We start from the raw sequence: 23,921 nt of genomic DNA on the forward strand, positions 1-23,921 counted from the left end.
GAAAAAATTTTAGAGATTTAATCCAGACATCTCAGTGAATGGTCACTGATAGGAGAAACATTTCCAGTTAGAATCTGAGGAAATATGAATTTATACAAGAATTTTTGTTGTAAAGACATAAAAAGTTGACTTGCAGATTTAAAATTAGGTGTTAGTAGAGTTAGGGCCAAGATACCAATTCGAAAATTGGTTATGGTATTTGAGGCGAGTTTAGGTCTATGACTTGTGACAATTAGTAGCATTTGCAGCAGGCGTAGGTCGCTCCTGTGTCATCGCTTGCTTAGGGTGTTCAGATTCAGAAAGAATTACAATATATTTCTGTTTAAATATATTTATCTCAAGTTAATCTGCGATTTCTCTTTTCTTCCGTGAAAGCTCATGGTATCAGTCTGTATGGGAGGCATCTTCAGAAGGGGTTAAGTGGATCTCTGTGCCTCACTATTCACTGTACATGATTTAGTCAATTTAAGTGAGACACATCCCTCTTCTCTCTTTGAAGAAGTAAAGGCACCAAGGATATAAAACTGCTGAACAGAAGTCATAGCATTATGACCAAGCCAAAGAAAGTCTCTTGTGTTGAGGAATGATAGAAGCAACAACTTGGATTTAGTTCATTTAAGGAAATTGTCTTATATGAATTATACTAAAAATTTATGCTGTGCAACTTTCAAACCATAGTAAGTTCAGCTCTTCTAATTACTCATGTACAGGATGACACGAAGCAGGCTTTGTGTGCCATGGTGCACAGAAGAAAGGTTTCTAGAAAATTCTTAATTTTAATAGGTTTATGAAGCATAAACACACAGTTAACATTTGGCAAACATTGCTCATAAAGTTTCTTATTATGTTTATTTTTTAAGGCATGACCGTTAGGTAATTAGTTGACCTATTTGGGTCAGGCACTTGCATGCAAGGAGTATTAAGCTGCCAGTTGGATGATTCACCCAGTTTTCCTATTTCCCAATACTTTTTAAATTTAGGTCTAGAATTTAAAAAATGGCTTTAAAATTAACAATATGTGAAATAAAATATTGATTTACTTATACCAATATGTCTAATTGTAGCTCTTCCCCTTTTACTTCAGGCTGATGTATTAACATATTAAAAATTTGATTCAACTTTGGATAATGTTGCAGTATTTGTGCCATGGAATCAAAAAGTTTCCTTGTATTCACATTGGTCCTTGTACTATTCTTCTTCATCATTTTAATGCTTAGGTATATTATGTTTGTATGTATTGACTTCATGAATATTTTTTCTGAACAGGAAACTTCATCCTTTAGGATGACTTGCTGTGTTCCTCTATAAAAGATAATATAGAGAAGGCACATGAGGTTGAGAGCCAGAGGCCCCCCTAGATCCAAGGCGTAGCTTTTGTTTCACTCCAGCTCGGTACTCTTTGTCAGTTCCCTTAAACTTTTTAAAAATTTTACTTTAGTATAGTGCCATAGAATGTTACATTAGTTCCAAGTGATTTGACACTCCGTACCTTGCTCAGTGCTCACCACAGTAAGTGTAGTTACCATCTATACAAAGTCACTATGGTATTATTGACTATATTCCTTACACTGTACTTTCTTTTTATTTATTTATTTATTTATTTATTTATTTATTTATTTATTACCTCTTAATCCCCTCTCCTATTACACCCATCACCCCACACCCCTTTCCTCTGGCAACCACCAGGTCATTCTCTGTATTTATGAATCTGTTTGTGAGTTTGTTTGTTTGTTTGTTTTTTGGTTGGTTGTTTTTTGTTCTCTTTTGTAGATTCCACATATATGTGAAATCATATAGTATTTGTCATTCTCTATCTGACTTACTTATCTTAGCATAATGCCCTCTAGGTCCATCTATGCTGTCATGCATGGGAAGATCTCATTCTTTTTTATAGCTGAGTGATAGTCCATTGGATATATATCACATCTTCTTTATCCATTCATTTTTCCATGGACGCTTCGGTTGCTTCCATACCTTAGCTATTGTAAATAATGTTACAGTATCCATAGGGGTAGGTATATCTTTTCAAGTTTTCATTTTCTTTGAGTGAATACCTAGCAGCGTAATTACTGAGTGAGGTGGTATTTCTATTTTTAATTTTTTGTGGAACTTCCATACTGTTTTCCACTTTCGCACCTTAGCTTCTTTTTTTTTAAAAGATTTTATTTATTTATTTGACATAGAGAGACACAACAAGAGGGGGACCACAAGCAGGGGGAGTGGGAGAGGGAGAAGCAGGCTTCCTGTGGAGCAGAGAGCCTGATGCGGGACTCGATCCCAGGACACTGGGATCATGACCTGAGCTGAAGGCAGACGCTTAACGACTGAGCCACCCAAGTGCCCCGCACCTTAGCTTCTTTATTTGCAACACAAGCATGACCAGTCACTTCACAGGGATATAGAGCTAAATGGCACAGCTCTTATTCTTAAGAGGCAACCAATGTATTATTTTAGACAAACTGGTGAGTGCGTAATTATACTGTAGTATGGTAAGAACTCTGACAGAGTCAGTACACAAGAAACTGTTATCAGGGGACTGAGCCGCGAAGATCAAGCAAAACTTATCCTGATTACAGACTTATGTCTCTGGGAAAAAGGGAAACAGAGAGTGCAGATTCTGATATTGGACTTTGGAGTCTCCGCCTGTGTTCACAAACTTATGCTACCACTTCCTAGCTGTGTGACTTTGGAAAACCGACTTTCTCTCTCAAAAGCTTCATCTACAGTATACAGAATGGGGATAGTGATACCCGAACCTCAGAGCTGTTGTCAGAATTAAATTAGATTACGTATGAAGGTGAAAAACTTGTGTGAAGTTTTTAGTGCATGCTGTTAGGCAGGGAAGAATATTTTAGGCAAAAGGAGCAATGCGTGCAAAAGTATGAAGGGAGGAGACAGCATCAATGGCGGGAAGCTGAAGCCAAATTGCTGCAGTGTGGACATGACATACAACTCTGGAAAGGTGGTCATGAACTGGATGCTGAAGGGACTTCATTGTGTGTGCTATGGTAAGGACTTTATATGGGAGCCAAAAGGTTTTAAGCAGGCAAGTGACATTAATATATATTAAATAACATTTTAGTAAAAACTTATGGATATGTTTAGGACTCACTGTTGCAAGAAGGAAATTTGTAGAACTGAAGAACACTGATCTATTTGAGAAGGACATGGAGATAACCTCTATTCTTAGAGTTAACTTAACCAGAAATAGTTTCCATATGCCATCCGTAACTGTTGTGGAGATTACTGTCACTATATGTCAGGCATTATGGAGAGCACACATTGAGCATTGGTGACTACACATTTTAAAATTTCTTCGCTAACTGGAAGTGTGTGGTATCAACTAGACAATGAAGCCATCAAAGAGAGCAACTTAATAAAAAGATTACTTCAATATGCATGATTCATATACAATGGTTAACTGGTATGATGGAGTCTGCCATTTAGTTGAGATTCTTAAGAAACGTTCTAGGGTGTTCCAGGTAGTCTATTTAAATATAACATGCAAATAAGAATGTAGCACCCTGGCAGATTGGAGCTAACACGGCTGTCACTAGCTGGGGTGATAAAGGAAACAAACTTTTTTCTCTCTCTTATTTTGTCTACTTAACATTCTTTCTACTGTTCAAAAACCCCTCATTTTATAACTCTCCCCTTGGTTTCTTCTTGTCTTATTTTTCTTGCATCTCTGGCTCCTCCGTGGGCATATCTTCTTCCATATGTACACCCCCTAAATGTAAGCATTTCCTTGGGCTTCCTCCTTTTCTCTTTCTTGCACCACACAGTTTCCTAAGGGTGATATAATCCAAATCCATGGCTTCAACCTCACTTATACATTGATTAGTTCCAATGCCCATTTTAACCTCTCTTCTGTCAGGTGTTTTGTCACTGGTACTCAGCTGTCTCTCAGACACTTCAGACTTAATCGGTCTAAAGCTGAACCCATCATCTTCCTTCCCAAACTCCCCTGCTGATATCCTCCACCATCTATCTACCTAGTCACTCAAAAATAAAAACTAAACAACCTCCTACCCCCACACCAACCAAAACAAATAACAGCAACAAAGGAGAGTAATTCTAACAACCTCCCTTTTCTTCCCCTAAGTCTGATTAATTTTCCTTGTGATGATATCTACTTTCTAATATTTTGCCTATCTTTTCATCCTTTCTGTTCCTACCATTGCATGATTTTCATGTAGAAAGTCAGTGACATGTCCTTGTAAGAGAGCTGTATATATATTTCCTCCCGATGGTTAATTTGGTGTTGACCCTGCCAAGACAAATCTTTTCATCTACTTGCAGGAATGCCTCCTACTAAATATTACAAGTGCATACAACAATATACTAACTGTGAATAGGTTTGAGATTATGATTAGAAAAATTACAAAAGTCATTCCTAATTGTTACAGACCTCAAGATACAGATAAAACCAATTTCTTATGTTGTCTTTCACCAAGGTCTTTGGTTTTAATTACTAAATATGGATCCATAAAGTGAACTTTTAACTCTTGTGGTCCTGTTACAGATGGCTTCTGTTGTTTTTGTTCTTAAACATTGTTGTGCTTCATGACATAATGCCTTTTTAAAAAATTATTAAATAGGGAGCCTTTGCATTTGTGTTTATAACACTTTTGTTAATTCAGTTAACTAATTCTTTTTGGTAATTTGGGTAAAACTTTGTTCATTAAATAGACTTCAGTCTGGGTCACTGCTAGAAAGAAAAGGAGAAAGTATATATTACGAAGATATCTCAGAACAGTAGAGTTTCCAGCAATGGTAGTGGGACATAGTTCATGTTAGATCTCAGAGATTATTCAGTTGGCCCTAGAAGTCAGTAACAGAAGGGAAGCAGTAATGCAAAAATTCAAGGTATAAATTAATCCTGGCACCATGAAAAGATGTTGGAGGGCAAGAAAGGTGGAATAGATAGTCTGCAAAGTAGAATGGAATAGCCTTGAATTGAACTGACAGGTCAAGGCCACAGTACCTGGAACAGGACTCAAGGAAAGCAACTTACCAGAAGCTACCATCATGGGCTAGAACTGTGAGAATACATACTTTGAAATTCAAGACAAAGTTAGAGACACCCAGGAAAACATGACCAATTGAATATACATGTTTATCTCCATGGGACTCTACTAAACACCCATGTTTACTTCTAGGGATTCCATTAAAATTATAGTAAAGAATATAATCAAGATGTCAGCTCCCAAGTACAAGTTTGGGAAAGGAGGTGGTAGCAGTTTAGGAGCATCAACAGAATTTTGGTAAATGGCAAGGAGCAGAACAGGTAATCAATGATTTAACAATGCATTGTGGAGATGGTTGCCCAAGTGTAGAAATTAATTAAGACTAATTGAATTATACACTTCAATGGTTCCATGTGTTGTCATGTACATCATATCTCAATAAAGCTGTTAAAATAATAAATTCATTATTGAAGTATCACATGCATACAGGAAGTTGCACAAATGATGTGTCCAACTGCTAAATTTTCCGAAAAGGAAAAGGAAAATATCCCCAAATTTTCCCATGTAGTTAACACTCAGATCACAATATAGAAAATACTAGCGCCACAGATGTCCCCCAATGCCCTTTCCTAAGCACTAATATCTCTTCCCCTGAGATATTTATTATCCTACTTGTAATATCACATCTTCCCAGTTTTTGTTTCTATAAATGGAGGCATATACTACCTACTCTTCTGTAATTGGCTTTTTTGCTCAGCATTATATTTGTGAGGTTCATCCATGTTCTTGCACATTGCAGTTGTTGGTTCATTTTCCTCACTCTAGAACATTCCATTGTATTAATAGGCCAAGTTTTTTTCATCCACTATACTATTGATGGATTTTTTGAACTATTAAGAATAGTACTACTGTGAATAATTTGTACATGTGATTTTCATGCATTTCTGATGAGTATATATTTTAGATCATTGATCATTGGGTATGCAAGTGTTCAACTTTAGTGGTTACTGCTAGCCAGTTTTTCAAAGTGTTTATCCTAATTTAAACTCCCAGCCTGTATGTGTATAGAACTTCCATTTGTCCCAGCATTCTTGTCAACACTTAATATAATCATCTCTTTATTTTAGCCATTCTGGGGATTTTAGGTATTTTAATTAATTGTGGTTTTAATTTGCATTTCCCTGAAGACTAATGAGACTGAGCACCTTCTCATATGCTAATTAGCCATTTGGATGTCTTTTCTTCTGTGTGAGAAATGGCTGTTCAAGTCTTTTGCCAATTTTTCAGTTGGGTTATCTGTTACTTATTTAGAATAGCTTTTAATTTACTATGGAAACGTATTGTAACTATCTTCTCCCACTTGGTGGCATGCTTTTCATTCTGATAGTGGCATGTTTTAATAAACAAATTTTACATTTTATGTACTTAAATGTATAAATATGTTTATTTGTGGTTACTGCTTTTAGTTGGCTCTGTTTGAAGAATCTTTATTTCCCTAAGGAACTTCTACTGTGGGATCCCTGATGGAAGACAGAACCAAGTCTTTTGTAACCCATGCATAATGTTTTAGTAATTAAGGGCCTCTGCCTGAATTGAGGATGTATGAGGCAATCACTTAAAGCAATTTCTGCAAGTAGACCTTTATTTTGTCACTGGTTTCAAAAAGAAAATTGTGATTTATTTTTATTGGGTTATTTTATTTTATTTACTCTGTGCTAGAAATTTGAGTAATGCAATCTTATTATAAGACATCAACAACACTAGAAAGTAGATGTCGTTGTTTTTCACTTTACAGATGAGGAAACCAGGGCTAAATGAGTGACATTAGTTTCCCAAGTGGCAGGGCTAATAAATGGTAGAAGTCTGGTCTGTTTGATCCAAAGTCATGCTCCAAAGCCAGATGTCCTTATAGATTCCATGTGTGCAGGGAACTTACTTGTTTTTTGCTCACCATTGTATCATCAGCAGCATATTTTGGTATTAAATTAACATTTCTTAGAATTATTGAAGAAATAGAAATTTTTTATTCGCTTTGTTAATATGGAGTCACAAATCCATTTCTCTGTTGCAGATAAAGGAAGACCTAGATCTAAAAAAAAAAACAGAAAGTGGAAGAGGGAAACGATATTCATACAAATTACCTCAAGAATACAACATAGAGACTATAGTGGTTGCAGACCCAGCAATGGTTTCCTATCATGGAGCAGATGCCGCCAGGAGATTCATTCTAACCATCTTAAATATGGTAGGCAAACTTTAAAGTGCGCTTGGAATTTTTTCAAGAAAACTCTAAGGAAGAAATGTGTGAGTATAATGACATTCTTTAAAAATTAACTCATTACTATTCCTTTCTTTTATTGACATCAGTAAAAAAAAATGTTTTGGGTATGCCAAATTGCTCCATCTCAAAAGAGATATCAAAATAATCATATCTTCTAGTAAAAGAAACCATTCTTGTTGTTGATTTTGATGTGGCAAAACTCTCTGTTATTCTTTTCTCCCTTTTTTTTAATGCCCTTCTTTTCATTCTCTTATAAAAGGCCATTTGCTGAAATTAGAAATGTTATACTTCTTTGTATGTGTGGCCCCACCCAAAGTATTATACATTATGAGGTGGCACAAAAGTGGAGGTTGGTAATCCACTGAGCTCTTACATAGGTATGTAAAATTTGATGTCAGATATAATCCTAGTTTGTGAGTAAGGCCTAATAGCAGATAGCTCAGTTTTTAAGCAGCTGGATCACATGTGGCTAAGTTCAGTTAACAATCTCTGGACTGCAAAAATCTAGTTTGTACCTAGCATCTTACAGATGTTTACCACCAAATGAATCCTTTGACTTAATTGCATACCCTGCTGGTTAAACCTCCTGCAAGGCAGAATTAGAAGGTTGGAGTGAAGAGTGGTTCTTAGGAGAGAATGAACATAAATAAAAGCCAAAGGCAAATGTCCATTTATGATTCCAGTTACCATATAAGGCAGGGTAGGAACCCCTGATTCAAGGGTAAATATATGATGTTTCACAAAATTCCATTTTTACTGTTTTTGCTCATTTTTACTATTTGGCTCACTTGAACAGTGAATATGAAATGACACTTCTGTCATTTCTATGTTCAGCTACCCCCAGAGTGCTCCACCAGCATTCTTTTACTGGGTTGACTAACATAAGCCTACCAAATTTAGTTTCTTCTACATAGTTCTAGATCTGAAAGTAGAGGTTTGGTTTTACATTCTATTAAAAATTAGATAAATACCAATACCAATACCATATTTTACAAAAAATCAAGATACCATATAAAAATTCACCTTGCTTTCCAGCATTACTGTACATACCATGCTTTGGGAAAAACAGTTATAATGAGGATCTGATACCATTAATCAACAGTGGCCTGCAAGCTTGTCTTCCTGGGTAGCATTGAAGGGAAGAGCTTTGAAAACCCTTTTCCTTTTTGGCAGCTAGCTTGGGGAGAGAAAAAAAATACTCCAAGGAATGAATCGGGAAGTGGCATAATGCAAGCTCAGTTTTCAGGACTGTTTCTCAGAACAAAGGAGGACACTGGCATTTTGTGGTCTTAAGAAAAATTCTAGGGTTTAGTTACTAAAATGCTTGTCTTCAGTATTGTGAAAGGCCAACCTTCCCTCTGTATCCCACTGAAATGCCTAGACAGTCAAGGCTGTGATTAGTATCTCAGAAGATAGGTCTAAATTTCTTGGTATTTAAAATGAATACCTAAGTTATTCTTGCCTATTAAGCTAATTTTAAAGTTACTTAAATGTTTTTAAAATATATATATTAATATATATATTTAATATTTATATATATATCTCAACTAAATTGAGACTTCTCCCATGTCTGGGCCTTAAGAAAAATAAATATGATTTTCAGTTTTATTTTAGGATTTTTATTTTTATTTGTTTTTAGGTTTTTAACCTTTTCCAACACAAGAGTCTTGGTGTGCAGGTCAATCTTCGTGTGATAAAGCTTATTCTGCTCCATGAAACTCCAGTAAGAAAGTCTTGAGTTTTTTGTTCAATTAAGTGGGTGAGAAGTTGTGTTCAGGTACTTTTAAGTAAAGTGAATGTGAGGAGTATGTTTTTTATTGACTTGAAAATCCAGAAATATCCACTAAGTCCCTTAAACTATACATGAAACTGGCCTTTAGATTTGGTTAATACCTCAGTTTTATTCTAAAAATGGAATGTTCTTAGTTTCCAAGGTTCCTGACAACAAACCTTTACTTTCCAAGATGTAATTTTTAAAAGTTATTTTTAATGACAGTTTTATTTTCTTATTTAAACATGTGCTTTTGAAACATTTTCTTATCTGTAATTCATTTTAGACAGAGAATATTCTGTGGTACTGTTTTAGTATGCTGCTTAACTAGATCTTTGGAAAACATTTGTTTCTAAATTGTAGAAATAATTAAGTCATTTAAGTCTCAAAGTTCCACATTCTTAATACACTGCTCTTCTTTTTCAGAATAGTATGGAACAGATTTTGTAGTTATTGTACCCTCACAAAGTTTCAAGATTTTTAGCTCAGGCTAAATTAATTCTGAATGTCTTCCAGGTTCTAATTAATGTTGTTATGGTCAGCAGTCTGCTTTAGTAATTCATGATGTCTCCTCAATTTTTAGTTTTTTGTATATCTGAGAATAATTTGCCTTAAAGTGAAGTATCTTCTTTTGCAGGCAGATCTATATATTGGGCACCATGGAGAGAAAATGCTAGAGAGTTTTTGTAAGTGGCAGCATGAAGAATTTGGCAAAAAGAATGATATACATTTAGAGATGTCAACAAGCTGGGGAGAGGACATGACTTCAGTGGATGCAGCTATACTTATAACAAGGTAAATTTTCCAAAGCCAATTAAATGACATTCTAATTTGATGGCTGTGCTGTTAATTGGATTAATTTCTTCAGAGAATGCTTTTATTCCAGGTTTTGTGTTCCAAAAAACTTTTGGCATAATTGATTTTTGTCATCTCCCTCAATTTATAATAACTGATTTCTGAACAGGCACATTTTGGATGGCATATTGACAAAACTTTTGGCTAGTTTATTCAAAAAGATTTTTACCCTCAATTTCTGATATGAAGACATAGCCGTTGATGATGATAAGCGAACTTTGGTTGGAACTTCAACAGTCATCACCATATGGATAAAGCACCCAATATGTTAAACTCAGCAACTGATAAACTTAATGTTACCATCTGAGAAAAAAGTTTCAATTAAATCTCTAGCTAATTAATTTTTGTTTACATTGTGAATGTCCCTACTACTAACACATATTTGTAATGCAACATTAAGGGTAAATATAAAAAGGTGAAATAATGAGTAACAATATACTCTATAAGAGCACTCTATGTTAGTAATAATAAATTTCTTGCTTAGAGTTATTAAAAACGACTAATAATTCATTATTCTCTGGGAATTTAATTTTAGTATCAATAGTATTGACATTTCACATCACAGAATACATAGTAACATCTAACCATGATTTTCTGTATTGGGTCTATTGACTTCATGATAGCTTCTTGTTACTGAATTGTATAAAAACTATTCTAGTTATAAATTATTCATAAAGGTGAAAAAATATATTGCAAGAACACACTTGGACTTCCACTTCCAGCTATGTAGGTGGACCTGCTACTGGACTGATACAATAAACAATGATAAAACGGAAGAATATTCATGAGTCAAATGCTTTAGTCATTGGAGCATGAGCAGTGCAATACTGCAATCTCCGAAAGAAGGAAAATTTATTAAGTGAGCCCCACAGTCAACCCAGCTTCTTGCTGGGACAATTCTTTGGTGCAGCAAGCTGGAATCTAGGTAAAGCACAGCAGTCCTGCTGAGGGTGCCATAGATGAGGGTCCCATGCGAGGAATGGTGCCAAGAAGTCCATGTGTAGACCATCTGTGAGTCCTTTGCAAGGCTGGTCTGAATATATATACATAGAAACTTTCCAAAAGAGTGCTATAGCTATGGAGGTTAGATTTTTAAAAGATGCTGGGAATTGAGTAGATTCAGGCTACAAGAGTGGAGCAAGTTTATCAATACCTTGTCATCACTCCTGGTACTTAGCTGAGAAAACAGGAAGGCCGAGCCTTCATAGTAGGGACCTTGATCTGGAGAAATGTCTACTCTGACCTACCCTAACAAAGCGTGAAACCAAACACCTTTAAGATAATTAGGGAAGATAGAATTTGGAGGTTGAGTGCCACCAATTTACAAAAGCTTGGGAATTATCTTGAACTTTAGATAGATCCTCCCTACCAAGGAATAAACTCAAACCTTGCTAAGTTCAGAGTGACCTGCCAGTAATTGAACTGCCTTCTGAAACAAGAGTCAGCCCTCTTCAGAGGAAGATAACAGAATCCTGAATCTCTCTATAACATTATCATCTACAATGTCTCAAACATAATAAAAATTAGCCAAGCAAAGAAACATGAAAATGTGACCCATGGCCAAGGAAAAGTAGTCAATAAAAACTGACCCTGAGATAGTTCAGATGTTGCATTTACTGATCAAAGTATTGTAATTGATATCTCAACAGAAGAGAATGAGAATGGTAAGTAAAATTATTTGAAGATGTAATGGCAAAATTGTTTCCCAAATTGATGGGAAAAAAAAAAAAAAACATAGCCCTTATATGGTTATAACATAACCTAGGTGTATCTTAGGTAAATGAGTGAAAACCAAGATACTGAAAATATAGTTTTAAATTGGCCAGAGAAAGAGATATGTTACATAGAGGAAACAATGTTAAGATCGATAACTGACTTCCTATCAGAAAAAAATGAATCCAAAAGACAATAAAAATGGTATCTCTAATGTATGGGGTGGAGGGAAACCCTAGCAACAAAAATTCTCAATGAACTTTTTAAAAAGATTTATTTATTTGAAAGAGAGAGAGAGTGTGGAAGGAAGGGAAGAGGGAGAGAAAGAACCTCTGAGCATGGAGGTTGATGCAGGCCTGACTCCCTGCTGAACATTGAGCTTGATGCAGGGCTCAAAATCAGGACGCTGAGATCATGACCTGAGCTGAAATCAAGAGTCAGATGCTTAACTGACTGAGCCACACAGGTGCCCCCTCTCAATGAGTTCTTAAACGTGCTTTCTTAATCTATGAAAGAGTATCTACATATGTATATACAAAAAAATCTACAGCTAACATCACGCTTAATGGTGAAAAACAAATGTTTTCCCATTAGGATTGGAAGCAAGGCAAGGATGTCCATTCTTATACTTCTATTCAGCTTTGTACTGAAGATCAGAGCCAATATAATAAGGTGGGAAAAAGAAAAAGAAAGGTATATGTATTGGGAAGAAAAAATAAAAAGCATTTCTCTTCACAGATGATATACTCAGTACAAAGAAAATTTTAAGAAATAAAGCAGCAAAATTGCCAGAAGTTATAACTGGATTTTTCAAGGCCACAAAATATAAAGTCAATTTATAAAAACAATTTCATTTATATATAGTAGAAATGAACAGTTGGAAAAATTTTATGGTAACCTCCAAAACCATAAAAGATATAAGAAAAATAAAAATGTGTAAAACCTCTAAAATGATACCTCCATAGCACTGCTGAGAGAAATTAAAGATCTAAATAAAGGTTTTTTTATTTATTGGAAGACAAAATATTATCAAGATATCCATCTTCCTCACATTGACTGAGAGTCACTATAATCTCAATGAAGGTTTGTGCCAGCTTTTTTTTTTTTTTTTGTAGAAATTGGCAAGCTGATTCCAACATGTATTTGGAAAAAGAAAAGATATAGAAGAGTCAAAATAATTTTGTAAAAGAAGAATAAACTGAGTGGGCTTACATTATCTGATTTCAAAACTTATTATAAAGCTTTGGTTATCAAAACAATGGCGTTTGGGCAGAAACTTCGTAAAAATGAATGAAGTGGAATAAAGAATCTGGAAATATAGGGGCACCTGGGTGGCTCAGTCATGAAGCTTCTGCCTTTGGCTCAGGTCATGGTCCCAGGGTCCTGGGATCAAGCCCCACATCGAGCTCCCTGCTCCAAGGGAGGCCTGCTTCTCCCTGTTCCACTCCCCCTGCTTGTGTTCCCTCTCTTGCTATGTCTCTCTCTGTGTGTCAAATAAATAAAATCTTTTAAAAAAAATCTGGAAATATAACCATACATAGATGGTCAATTGACTCTCAAGAAACCCACCAATATAATTGAGTGATGGGAAGATAGTCTCTCAGTGAGATGGCTTTCCAACATCTGGGTAACCATGTGAAAAAAAATGAATTTCAACCCTGCTTTACAATTTGTGTGATGTTAATTCATAACAGAGTGTAGAAAACTACATGAAAGCTACAGCTATCAAACTCTTAGTAAAAAAAAAAGAAAGAAAAATGGAGAATATCTACATGACTATAGGGAGGATAATAATTTCTTGGATAGTATACAAGAAAAGCACTAATCAAAAATTCTTAATTTGGACTTCTTCAAAATTTAAACTATCTTATGTCCAAAAGACATTGATATGAAAATGAAAAGACAAGCCCTGGATTGGAGAAAATAATGGCAATACTTCTGTCTACCAAAGCATTTTTATCGGAAATGTATATTTCTCTGTATGTGTATACACATATAGTATATAAGTAGAAAAAAAGTTTAAAACTCAGTAAGAAAGATGATCAAATAGAAATGACCTGTGTTTGTCCAAATATTAGCTGGTGATCTTGAATTGATTAAATGAGCTCTCTGAGTCTTGTCATTATCAACAAAATGAGGATAGTAGTACCGGGTCAAAAATATAAGACATCTTGTATAATATCTACCAAACAGCGAATGTTCAATAATTTTACTCCAAACAAATAATTGCGTAAGATCCTGTGTAGACTCGTACTCACGTGGAAGACCTACTATCGGAAAAAACATTTGTTGTATTATTATATTATAAATGTTTTTATATTTGTAATTTTGTCAGCCCATGGTTAAAATTCACTTTCCTTTTTTATAAAATGATAATTTTGTAACATTGTGTGTCAAGTATGCTCAAAAAAATTTAGAAAGAATTATAATTTCATCCCACATTATCTTAACACATTTAAGAATCATCTATTACTACTGTTAGGTATTCTCTAGAACATTTTATTTTGTCTTATATTGCTAGGGAAAACTAGCAACAAGGGAGGTAAGAAGGGTTAGTTAAGAGTGTGGCTTTTAAACCTTTATAACATATTAAAAAAAAATAGTGGACACAACAGTTTCTTTTTTCAGGACTTTGAAGAGAAAAGTGGCATTAGAAATGAGGAATGAAATTAACATCACAGTATTGGTGGGGCAAGACTTGCGTGTAGAGGGTATGATCCTAATATTATATATATTTTACATGTATTTAGTTATATACAATGTATTTAGTTATACAAATGCATAGGAAATAAAACTGGAGAAATAAACTTTAAAATGTTAACTATAAGTATTCCCAGATAGTGGGATTATAAGCTAAAATTTTAACTTTATTCTTGTATTTCTCAAATTTCTATAAGAAATACACATTTTAATGAGAAAAATATATGAATTAGTAATCAAATTATGAGTATCATCCTCTTCAGTCTCAGAAGCATTATTTTGAACACCTAACAACCATGAGAAGGAAGACAGATCTCATCAGGTGACAAGTATATAAAACTCATTTGTGGCTAATGCATCCTGACATGGTTATTTCTAAGGGGTCTTTTAGTTATGGATAGAAAATCAACATTTCATATAACACCCAGTGCTCCATTCAATACGGAGCACTGGGTGTTATATGCAAACAATGAATCATGGATCACTACATCAAAAACTAATGATGTAATGTATGGTCATTAACATAACATAATAAAATTAAAAGTAAAAAAATGAAAAAAAAAAATCAACGTTTCATTGTCTAAACAGGATTTCTGTTCAAAACCCAATGCAGAAGCCTTTGCTGAGGGGTAAACTTTGCTATGGTTTTGCTGTCATTTCATGTTTTATGGAAAAAAAATCTTTGTACACCTCTTCAATCCTTAGTAGAAATGTTGATTTTAATTTTTTGTACTCTGATAGCTAGGACTTAGAATAAGACCTAATAGATTGCTTTTGATTTTTGGATCACATGGGAATAAATAGAAATAAAATAGAAAATAGAAAAATTTTTGGTTGAAAATAGGAAAAAACTATCAAAGGATATACACACATAAAATACTGGTACCTGCTGACTAATAATTCTCCTTTTATTTCCTCCTGGGAATCAGGCTTATTTGAAGGATCCCTGTTTCTCCATATCATTCCATATCAGTGCCGTAACAATGAAAATCACCCCACCAGAGGGAATGTGTTATGTCTATTCTAAGTGGCCTAGCACCCTTTGATCAGTAAAGTCTAAATTAAAGGTTTGAGTAATTAAAGTAGAAGAATCCCTTTTTAGTTAGTAAACATAAAGGTGATCAAATCTTTAGCTTTGTAAGGAAGTTATGAAAGATAAAATAAAAATTTAAACCTCCATGGATTCCATGATCTTGTCCACATGAGACAAGCTAGCCTCAGAATGACTAGTTTCTAATATATTCTTATCTTAGATAATTATTAAACGTTGTTATGTTATGTGAGCACATTAGGAAAGAATTTTAGATAGCTGTTAATTTGGGTTTCAAGTAAAACAAATAATGTTTTCATAAATCCAAACCTATCTGCTATAATAAATTTATTAAATTGTTCCGTGTGATACAATGAAGTAAATATTTTAAAGCTGACCCAGTGCTTATGGGCTCATAGTAACAGAAACACAAAACATGTCCTCTCAGCTGTCAACTCTATGATTTCTTAGTGTAACTATCACCTTTCTCCTTGAAATCGTGAAGAAGACATAAGTTTCTTTTGAAAATACTCTTAAATTTAGAGTTTAATTTTGTTAATGATGCTTTGCTTCTCATATTTACTGAAATGTTTTTGGTTTATGTGCATGCAGTACTTCTGAAAGTTAGTTTTAAACTAATGCCATTGGCAAGTAAGATAGAAAATTTAATAAGATATACAAATGGTAGAAATATATTAATTTGATACAACTCATAGAATAATTTCTGAATGAATCATTTATAGGTATATCCCAGGGCACTATAAAACTGCACAGTGAGACTTATTCTCAGATGCATCTTCATTCTTGGAAATTAAAGGCTACATTTCATTTTTTTTCAATATAAATCAGAACTTGAACAGAATTTATTGGCCTTCCCAGTTGCCAGATTCTAACAGTATCATTTCCATAAACTCACATTATGAAACTCTGTGATGCAGTCTTCAGGCGCGCTGAGCCCACACGAGCCAAGGATGAGAGAATTTCAATCTGCATGATCACAGGTCTAGGCAGCAAACAAATCACTATCCCCCCATCACCCGCCCCCTCAAAACTTTGATTATTATGAAGTTAAGAATACATTATTTGGGCCCTCTTGAAAGAGGTTGACAATGGAAGAATTGAAGATTAAGAATTACAATCTGATCAGAGTTTTTTAAAATGCTGCTCACAATTTATTCTTCAGTAGTACTGAGGGGTACTTCCAGTGCTTTTGGAGAAAAGACCTTGCATTTTTTTTTTTGAAATAATTTGCTTTATTCATTCGTTTGTTGAGTAGAAATTGGCTGTGTCAAGGACTCTAAGTGCCCTTGAAAATAAGCAGTGCATTTGTCATAGTTTTATCATGTTGTTTAGTTACAGATGAAGTCCCTTGTTTCACATTATGTAAATCAAATAGTTATGTTGCAGCCTCACGCATTATGATATGATGTATTGTATGTTTAGAAAAAGAAAAAAAAATCCCTTTCCATCTACATCTGAATATACTTTACACTCAGTGATTCTTGGCCCTACGGTGAAGATTGTGATTTTTATGTGATTCTTTAATTTTCTGCATTACCATATTATTCAGTATCTGTTGTGGGTGTTTCTTTCTCCATTTGTTTTCTGGCAAAGGGAATTGCAAAATAGAACTATTCATTATTTAATACAATTCCCCAGGCCTCTAACTCACTGATTGTGGGGCCCTTATCACATTACAGAAATGACTGTGTGTCACCCTCTTCTTTGTCTTCAGGGTAGAAGCCTTTTTCACTTATCTTTATATTCTTCCCTTTTATCCACTGCTTGGCATATAAGAGGCACCTAATGAATCCAACCACATCCAATTGTTTAGGTTGTGCACTACGCAACAGTGGAGGGAACTTTTTACATTGTTGTGTATGTAAATGTACCCCGAGAATTAAGCAGTGCACAACCTATACAACCAGGCATGGTATCTCTGTGATAAATTTGATTTTTATATCTTCTGATGCAGAAAAGGGCTAAATATATCTGATCATTTACTTATAATAATGTCAGCAAACCGTTTCCATTCCTCTTCATCAGTAGTTATATTCAGGTTCTGAAAATGTTCTACCACCATGGGGAGACATTTTCCTACATCAGTTGTTGTTGGTTTTGAGCCACAGAGACCAAATTTGCCCAAGTTGAGCACCAAAAGAGGTGTCTCTCTGGAATTTTTTGGCAGAGGGAGAAAATTCTGTGTAGTACCTAAAATCAGAGGAGAATTGAGAAACTACACATCAAGAAAGACAGTGAGGATGGAAACTCTAGAAATGTCAACTACTAGGTTTGGATGATTCAGGGCCATTCGTACTTTCCTACTGTGTTATTCACTTTAGATCCTCTGAAAAGAGTGGGTTTGGGAGGATAGGGTGGGGAGGCAAATTCTGTGATTAGAAGCTGGTTAAATATGATATATTTGGAGGTGGTTGCTCAGTGGAGAGATGCATAAGGGATAGTTAGGGTCTTCCTCAGTGGCTGTCAAGCAGTCACTTGGATTTTAAAAATTTACAGTTATAATCCTGGGAACAAGTGTTCCAGTGAATGTTTTGTTCAGATGTATAAAGTTTTTAGTTCTGTGTCTTGAATATTTGAAAAGGGTGCTGTTCACTGGTTTAACTTAGAAGTTTAGGGTATGGTATTTCGAGTGATTAACTTTCATGGGATAAAATTTCAGTGTGTCTTCCCTGACTTATTTAGAGTTCTCTTTCTCATTTGGGCATGTATTTTCAGAAAGATTTTTTTTATTTTTACAAAAACAAGGTATAAATACTAAGACACTCAATGCTGATGGACATTCTGCCTGTTTAGTTCATGAAATTTTCTTTTTCCTTGCTATTTACTTTTTAATAATTAACAAAAATTAACCTACTTTAATGCATTAATTCAGTTGGAACAGTAGATTTTTAAGGCATATGCAAATAATATTGATAAGATTATATCTTCTATATACAAAAGAAAAGGTGTTTTGTGCAGTGAAGATTAATGTATCAAGTGATAACTGCCAAATTTCATATATCCAGAATGGATCAACTAGTTTTTTCAGATTCATCAGAATAAAAAATAATTGCCTATTTGAGAAAAAACATTTAAAAAATTTAAAGTAGTGAAAATATGTTGTGCTGTTTTTGTTGTTTGGAAATACACAGTTATCAGTAGATAGCACATTGTAACAGTGCATTGTGTGTATTGCACTTTGGGTATGACCCACTCCCTTGCAGTCCAATGAGAGATCTCTGCAGTAGGTCCTCTCTACACCAAAGATACCTCTGATATGCAATATAAACCAGAGACAGGAGAAAGCATGGCTGCTAAAACAAACTAGAGCCAAATATTTAAGGGTGGAATTAATTAAGTGAGGAAAGGAAGAAGAAATGATAACCTGCAAGAGGGTCTCGGTTTCTGCCTTCCCTGAATCCTAGTGAAATATCAGAGAGGTGTTCTTAGCTAAGAGACCCACAGGAATAATAAAAGTTCATGTGATTCTTTGTGAAGAAATTCATGTGATTACTTATCAAACTTGTATTATTTTGTTATTTATAACTGCAGAACGGTAAACATATTCCTAAATACTGAATATGATTTAAATCTATTAAGTTTATATTAAAGTCCATTTTGTGCCTTGTGTTGAAAATATATTATTTAAGGTTATGTTTCATCTTTTTTGAACTCTTCTCTCCATTAGTAATCAAGGATTGATTCTGTATCTATTTTATAGAAATCATGTCTGTCAGATATTTGCCAGAAGGAATAGTAAAAAGTTATAATGATTAATTGTTGATATTAAGTTACTTCATTCTGTAGCCCATTCATATCCATGGCTGTCCACACAAACTTTTTTTTCTGCTCCAACCTTGTGAAAGGGAAATGGCAGTATTGTAGTGATCACTGATTTTTACAATAATTCATAATTAACATAATCTCCACTTGTAGGAAGCTATCTTTGAAAAAAACAGTAAAATGTTATTTGAGGTCAATGTGAACATCTCATTGAGGCAGTTATACAGTCTTTTTAATAGTTTGGAAAAGGAAGCTGCATAATATAAAGTGTAATAATAGAATAAGACCTATATGGCTTGATTCTATGTACATTAAGTTCTAATGTTAACAGTAGATATGTATTTCTCTATATTAATTACTATATGGTAGGTTACAAATTGTATCCACTTCCTTTAATTATATGATAATCTGACTTACTAGATAATCATAAAGTGTTCCCATTAGAGACATCTTGGAATTGTAGAAAAAATATAATAAAAATCCTGCACAGATGAGCAAAGGAAAGAAAGAAAGAAAGAAAGAAAGAAAGAAAGAAAGAAAGAAAGAAAGAAAGAAAGAAAGAAAGAAAGAAAGAAGAAAGAAAAAAGAAAGAAAGAAAGAAAATAGAAAGAAGAAAGAAAGAAGAAAAAAAATGTGGAGCTTCTGAGGTAAAGTGGTAGCTGCCCCGAGAGGAGTTTGTTGGACCTAAAAATTTGGATTCTTAGGTTTAACACATGAAGAAAAAATTTTGAGGCTTTGCAAAATGGGGAAGTCATGCTGAAATGATTGCATATAGCCAGAACCATTAGATAACTCCACCCTTGATAAAAGTGGGATCTGGTAGAAGCTTAGCAAACAAGGACAGTTTGTCAACCAGAAGCATTCTGTTTCAGCCATGACCCCAGGTCAGGAAAAATACAGCTTGTCTGGGTATTCATTATCACAAATAGGATTTCAACGTTGAAACACTTGTTGTTGAAAGCATAGGCAAAACTACTCTGAAGGGGCCATCTCTCGATTGACACCACACAAGGCACCTGCAAATAAAGTACAACTAAATGAGCTCACAAGAGAATTTCAAAGCATAAAATGACAGCATCTTCCATTGGAAGAGCCAGGAATTCCAGTAAAGAATAATTTAAAAAGCTGGGATTATTTAAAAAAATCATATTTACATGATTGAATGATCACACCAAAAAATGAAATATGGGAATAAGATATTTTGGGGGGAAAAAGTTAATTTGAAAATTGAGGAAAATAAAACGTTTGTAAAAGGAATGTAGTTATACTTAAAAATCTCGATTTCTGAGTTGGAGAGATTAGATGCAGCTGGAGAGAACAGTGGTAGATTGGATGAGAAATCCGCGAGATCCTGCCAGAAGGCTGCATAGAGCAGTTAAGAGATGGAATTACAAAAGAGTGCTTTAGAGTTACAGACATCAGAATGGAGAAGACCAAAAAATACACCTAAAGGAGTTATAGCACACGAAAGAGACTATGAGAGGGATAGGCTAAATAATGGTAAGAATTTGTATGTGTTCATAGGTTCTTCAAATTAGATAACATACCAAGTACCAAAGAAGATAGATAAAAACAAAATCAGTACCTAGACACATCTAGGTGGGACTGCAGAACTACAAAGACAAAAAGAAATCTTAAAATTAAGCAAAAGCCATGTTATATGTCATTTATTTCTCAATAAAAAATTAACCAGAAACCCAATGCATGAAAGAAGAGCAAGTTGATCACCAACTTGTGTGTGTGTGTGTATGTGTGTGTATATATATTTGTATATTTTATATATATATATTTTATATACACTGACTTCTATATTTATCAATGTTAGAAAGAAATGAAATAATATTTGTCACATGCTGAGGACCAGTAAAGTTAACCTAAAATTCTGTACTTGGCTACTGTTCCATTATGAATAAATTACATGGGCAAGCAAGTCTGAAACAGTTTATTATTCATAGATCCTCACTGAAGGAAATCCTCAAGGACATACTTAAAGAATACGAGCTCTCTAGAAAGTAAAGATCCAAGATATTACTGAGAGAATATATTGCTAAATACACGGGCAAATCTAATAATGGTTTAGAAAATCTAAATTGAGATTTGAAAAATTGAGATAGAATTATAATGTCATATATAAATAACATGAAAGATTGAAGGGAGGAGTTGGATTAAAAGCATTTGACGTCTTTTCTTCAGGAGGAGCCTGAAGATAATTTTTAACTTTAGACATTTCAAGTGAACATGATAGGCAGAATAATGTCCCTGTTCTAATCCATAGCCCCTGTGACTGTGTTATCTTACCCGGGCAAAAGTGTCTTTGCGGATGTGATTATGTTTCAGATTTTGAGATTGGGAGATTATCCTGGATAACCTAGGGGTGCCTAATGTAATCACAGGTGACAGGGAAAGAGGGAGGCTAGAGAGTCAGAGGAGGAGATGTGATGATGGAAGCAGAGACTGAGCAAGTGATACCATTTCCAGCTTTGAGGATGGAAGGGAACTGTGAGTCAAGAAGTACAGCAACCTCAGGGCACCTGCGGGGCTCCGTCACCTTCAGCTCAGGTCATGAACCCAGCGTCTTGGGATAGAGCCCCACATTGAGCTCCGCATTGGGCTCCCTGCTCTGCAGGGAGCCTGCTTCTCCCTCTGCCTGCCGCTCCCCCCCCTGCTTATGCATACTCTGTCTCTCAATCTTTCTGACAAATAAATAAATAAAATCTTAAAAAAAAGGAAAAAGGAAGTACAGCAACCTCTAGAAGCTGGGAAAGGTAAGAAAATGGATTCTCACGTAGAGCTTCCGGAAGGAACCCATACTGCTGATACCTTGGTTTTAGCCCAGTGAAATCCAGACTTCTGACTTTGAAACCATAAGATAATACACTTATGTTAAATCATTATATTTGTGGAATTTTTTTACAGCAACAATAGGAAACTAAAACAATGTAATTTAAATGTGGAAGTAACCATAAATCAAATACAATCTAATGTGACTTTTCAAGCAGTCGCAAAAAAACAGAGAGAGAGAAAGGAAAATAAAACTAGATAGGAAGGAAGAGGAAAACAAAGAAGAAAAGAACAAAAGTATAACTTGGGGAATAGAATTTACAAATAATAGAGAAATCCAAATATATCCATAAAATATTAAATTCACTTCTATGTTATATAAATAGGTTTTATAATTTTAACTGTATGCTGTTTATAAGAGAAAATGAAAGCTGAAAGTAGAACAAGGAAAAAAAGATAATACCAAGCAAATCTCAATGTATTACTAATATATTAGTATTTGTTAATATCAGACATAATAGACTTTAACACAGAAAACATTAGGGTACATAGGGTTTCTATACAATAGTAAAAACTAATTCAAAATAAATTCTAAAAATTCAGAGAAATAACTTAGTTTCAACATAAAGAAAAAATCAGAATCAGAAGGAAACAATAAATGTATAACCACAATGGAATTTTAACACCTCTTTTTCAGTAACAGATTTAAAACTAAATTCAGAATTTCTCATTCTCTTAAGCAGTTTTATATCAGAGTTGGTTATATAGCTAGATCACATGTATAGCTTTGCTCCAAACAATTTGAGAATATATGTTTTCTAAATTTTAATTCCAGGATAGTTAACATACAGTGGTACATTAGTTTCAGGTGTACAATGTAGTGATTCAACAATTCTATACCTTACTCACTGTTCATCACCATACATGTACTCTTAAAATCCCTTCACCTTTTTCACCCATCCCCCCACCCACATGCCCTCTGGCACCCACCAGTTCTCTATATTTAAGAGTTGGATTTTTTGTTTATTTCTTTACATTTTAAATGAGCATGGCACGTTTATGAAACTATGCACAGATATTAAATCACAGTTGCTCCTGATGAGCCAAGCGAAATGTGAATTGAAAACTAACCATTGTAGTCATCAAAGTAGATGCCATTGGGGAAATTGACAGGAGTGTTGCACTTAATTTTCATCATTTTTCATTTAGAAACAGCATTCAGATGGCTATAACAGAGAGAGGAATAAATAACAATTTTTTTATTTCTCCACACACAATTATTGTATTGTTTGTAATAGTAAAAATTCTGTAGGATCTAAACATCTTTCCTTATCAGTAGGAAATTGCTTAAATTATAGTATAGAAATAGCAAGAGCAACAAAATACAACAAAAACATCAACAACTAATTTTGGAGAGCTTACTAGGTGCCTAGCATTCCTTTAAAGTTTTCTGTGTGTTAACTTATCCAACACATTCACTAAACTCACGTTAAAGTGTTATATATGTGGGGGTGCCTGGGTGGCTGAGTCAGTTAAGCATCTGTCTTTGGCTCAGGTGTTGATCTCAGGGTCCTGGGATTGAGCCCCATGTCGGGCTCCCTGCTCAGCTTGGAGTCTGCTTGTCCCTCTCCTTCTGCCTTTCCCCCTGCCTGTGGTCTCTTTTAAATAAATAAATAAATAAATGTGTGTATGTATGTATGTTTTATATATGTTAAATCACCTAATCTGTACTATAAACCTACATGGTAGATAGATGTCATTAATACCCCCTCTTTTTTGTAGAGATGACAGAGGCACAGAAGGTTAATTAAATTGCCTAAGGTCACATAGCCAGTAAAATTCAAAAGGTAGATAAAATTGTGCTTTCATATAGTTTGTCTCTGAAGCTCTTCAAGATACAATATTCGAATAGCAAATTGTAGAATATTCTTCATGGTTAGACCCTGCCTGTGTAAAAAATACTAATTTCCTCATGCCCTTTTTAAAATGATTACTATCAGTCTTTTAAAAATTTTGCCAATGTTGTGATATAAAATA

General features: G+C 34.4%; 1 protein-coding gene across 1 annotated transcript in view; it reads left to right on the forward strand.

The window, feature by feature from the left end:
• ADAMTS19 (ADAM metallopeptidase with thrombospondin type 1 motif 19) overlaps nt 1-23,921 on the forward strand; it is a 252,578-nt gene that overhangs the window by 52,737 nt on the left and 175,920 nt on the right. The window contains 4 exon segments of the mRNA XM_027607009.2: nt 7,042-7,061; nt 7,063-7,215; nt 8,891-8,974; nt 9,660-9,817. Coding sequence (XP_027462810.2) covers nt 7,042-7,061; nt 7,063-7,215; nt 8,891-8,974; nt 9,660-9,817 — 415 coding nt within the window.

This window comes from Zalophus californianus, chromosome 5 (genome assembly GCF_009762305.2).
Source record: "Zalophus californianus isolate mZalCal1 chromosome 5, mZalCal1.pri.v2, whole genome shotgun sequence".
Taxonomy (NCBI): Eukaryota; Metazoa; Chordata; class Mammalia; order Carnivora; family Otariidae; genus Zalophus; species Zalophus californianus.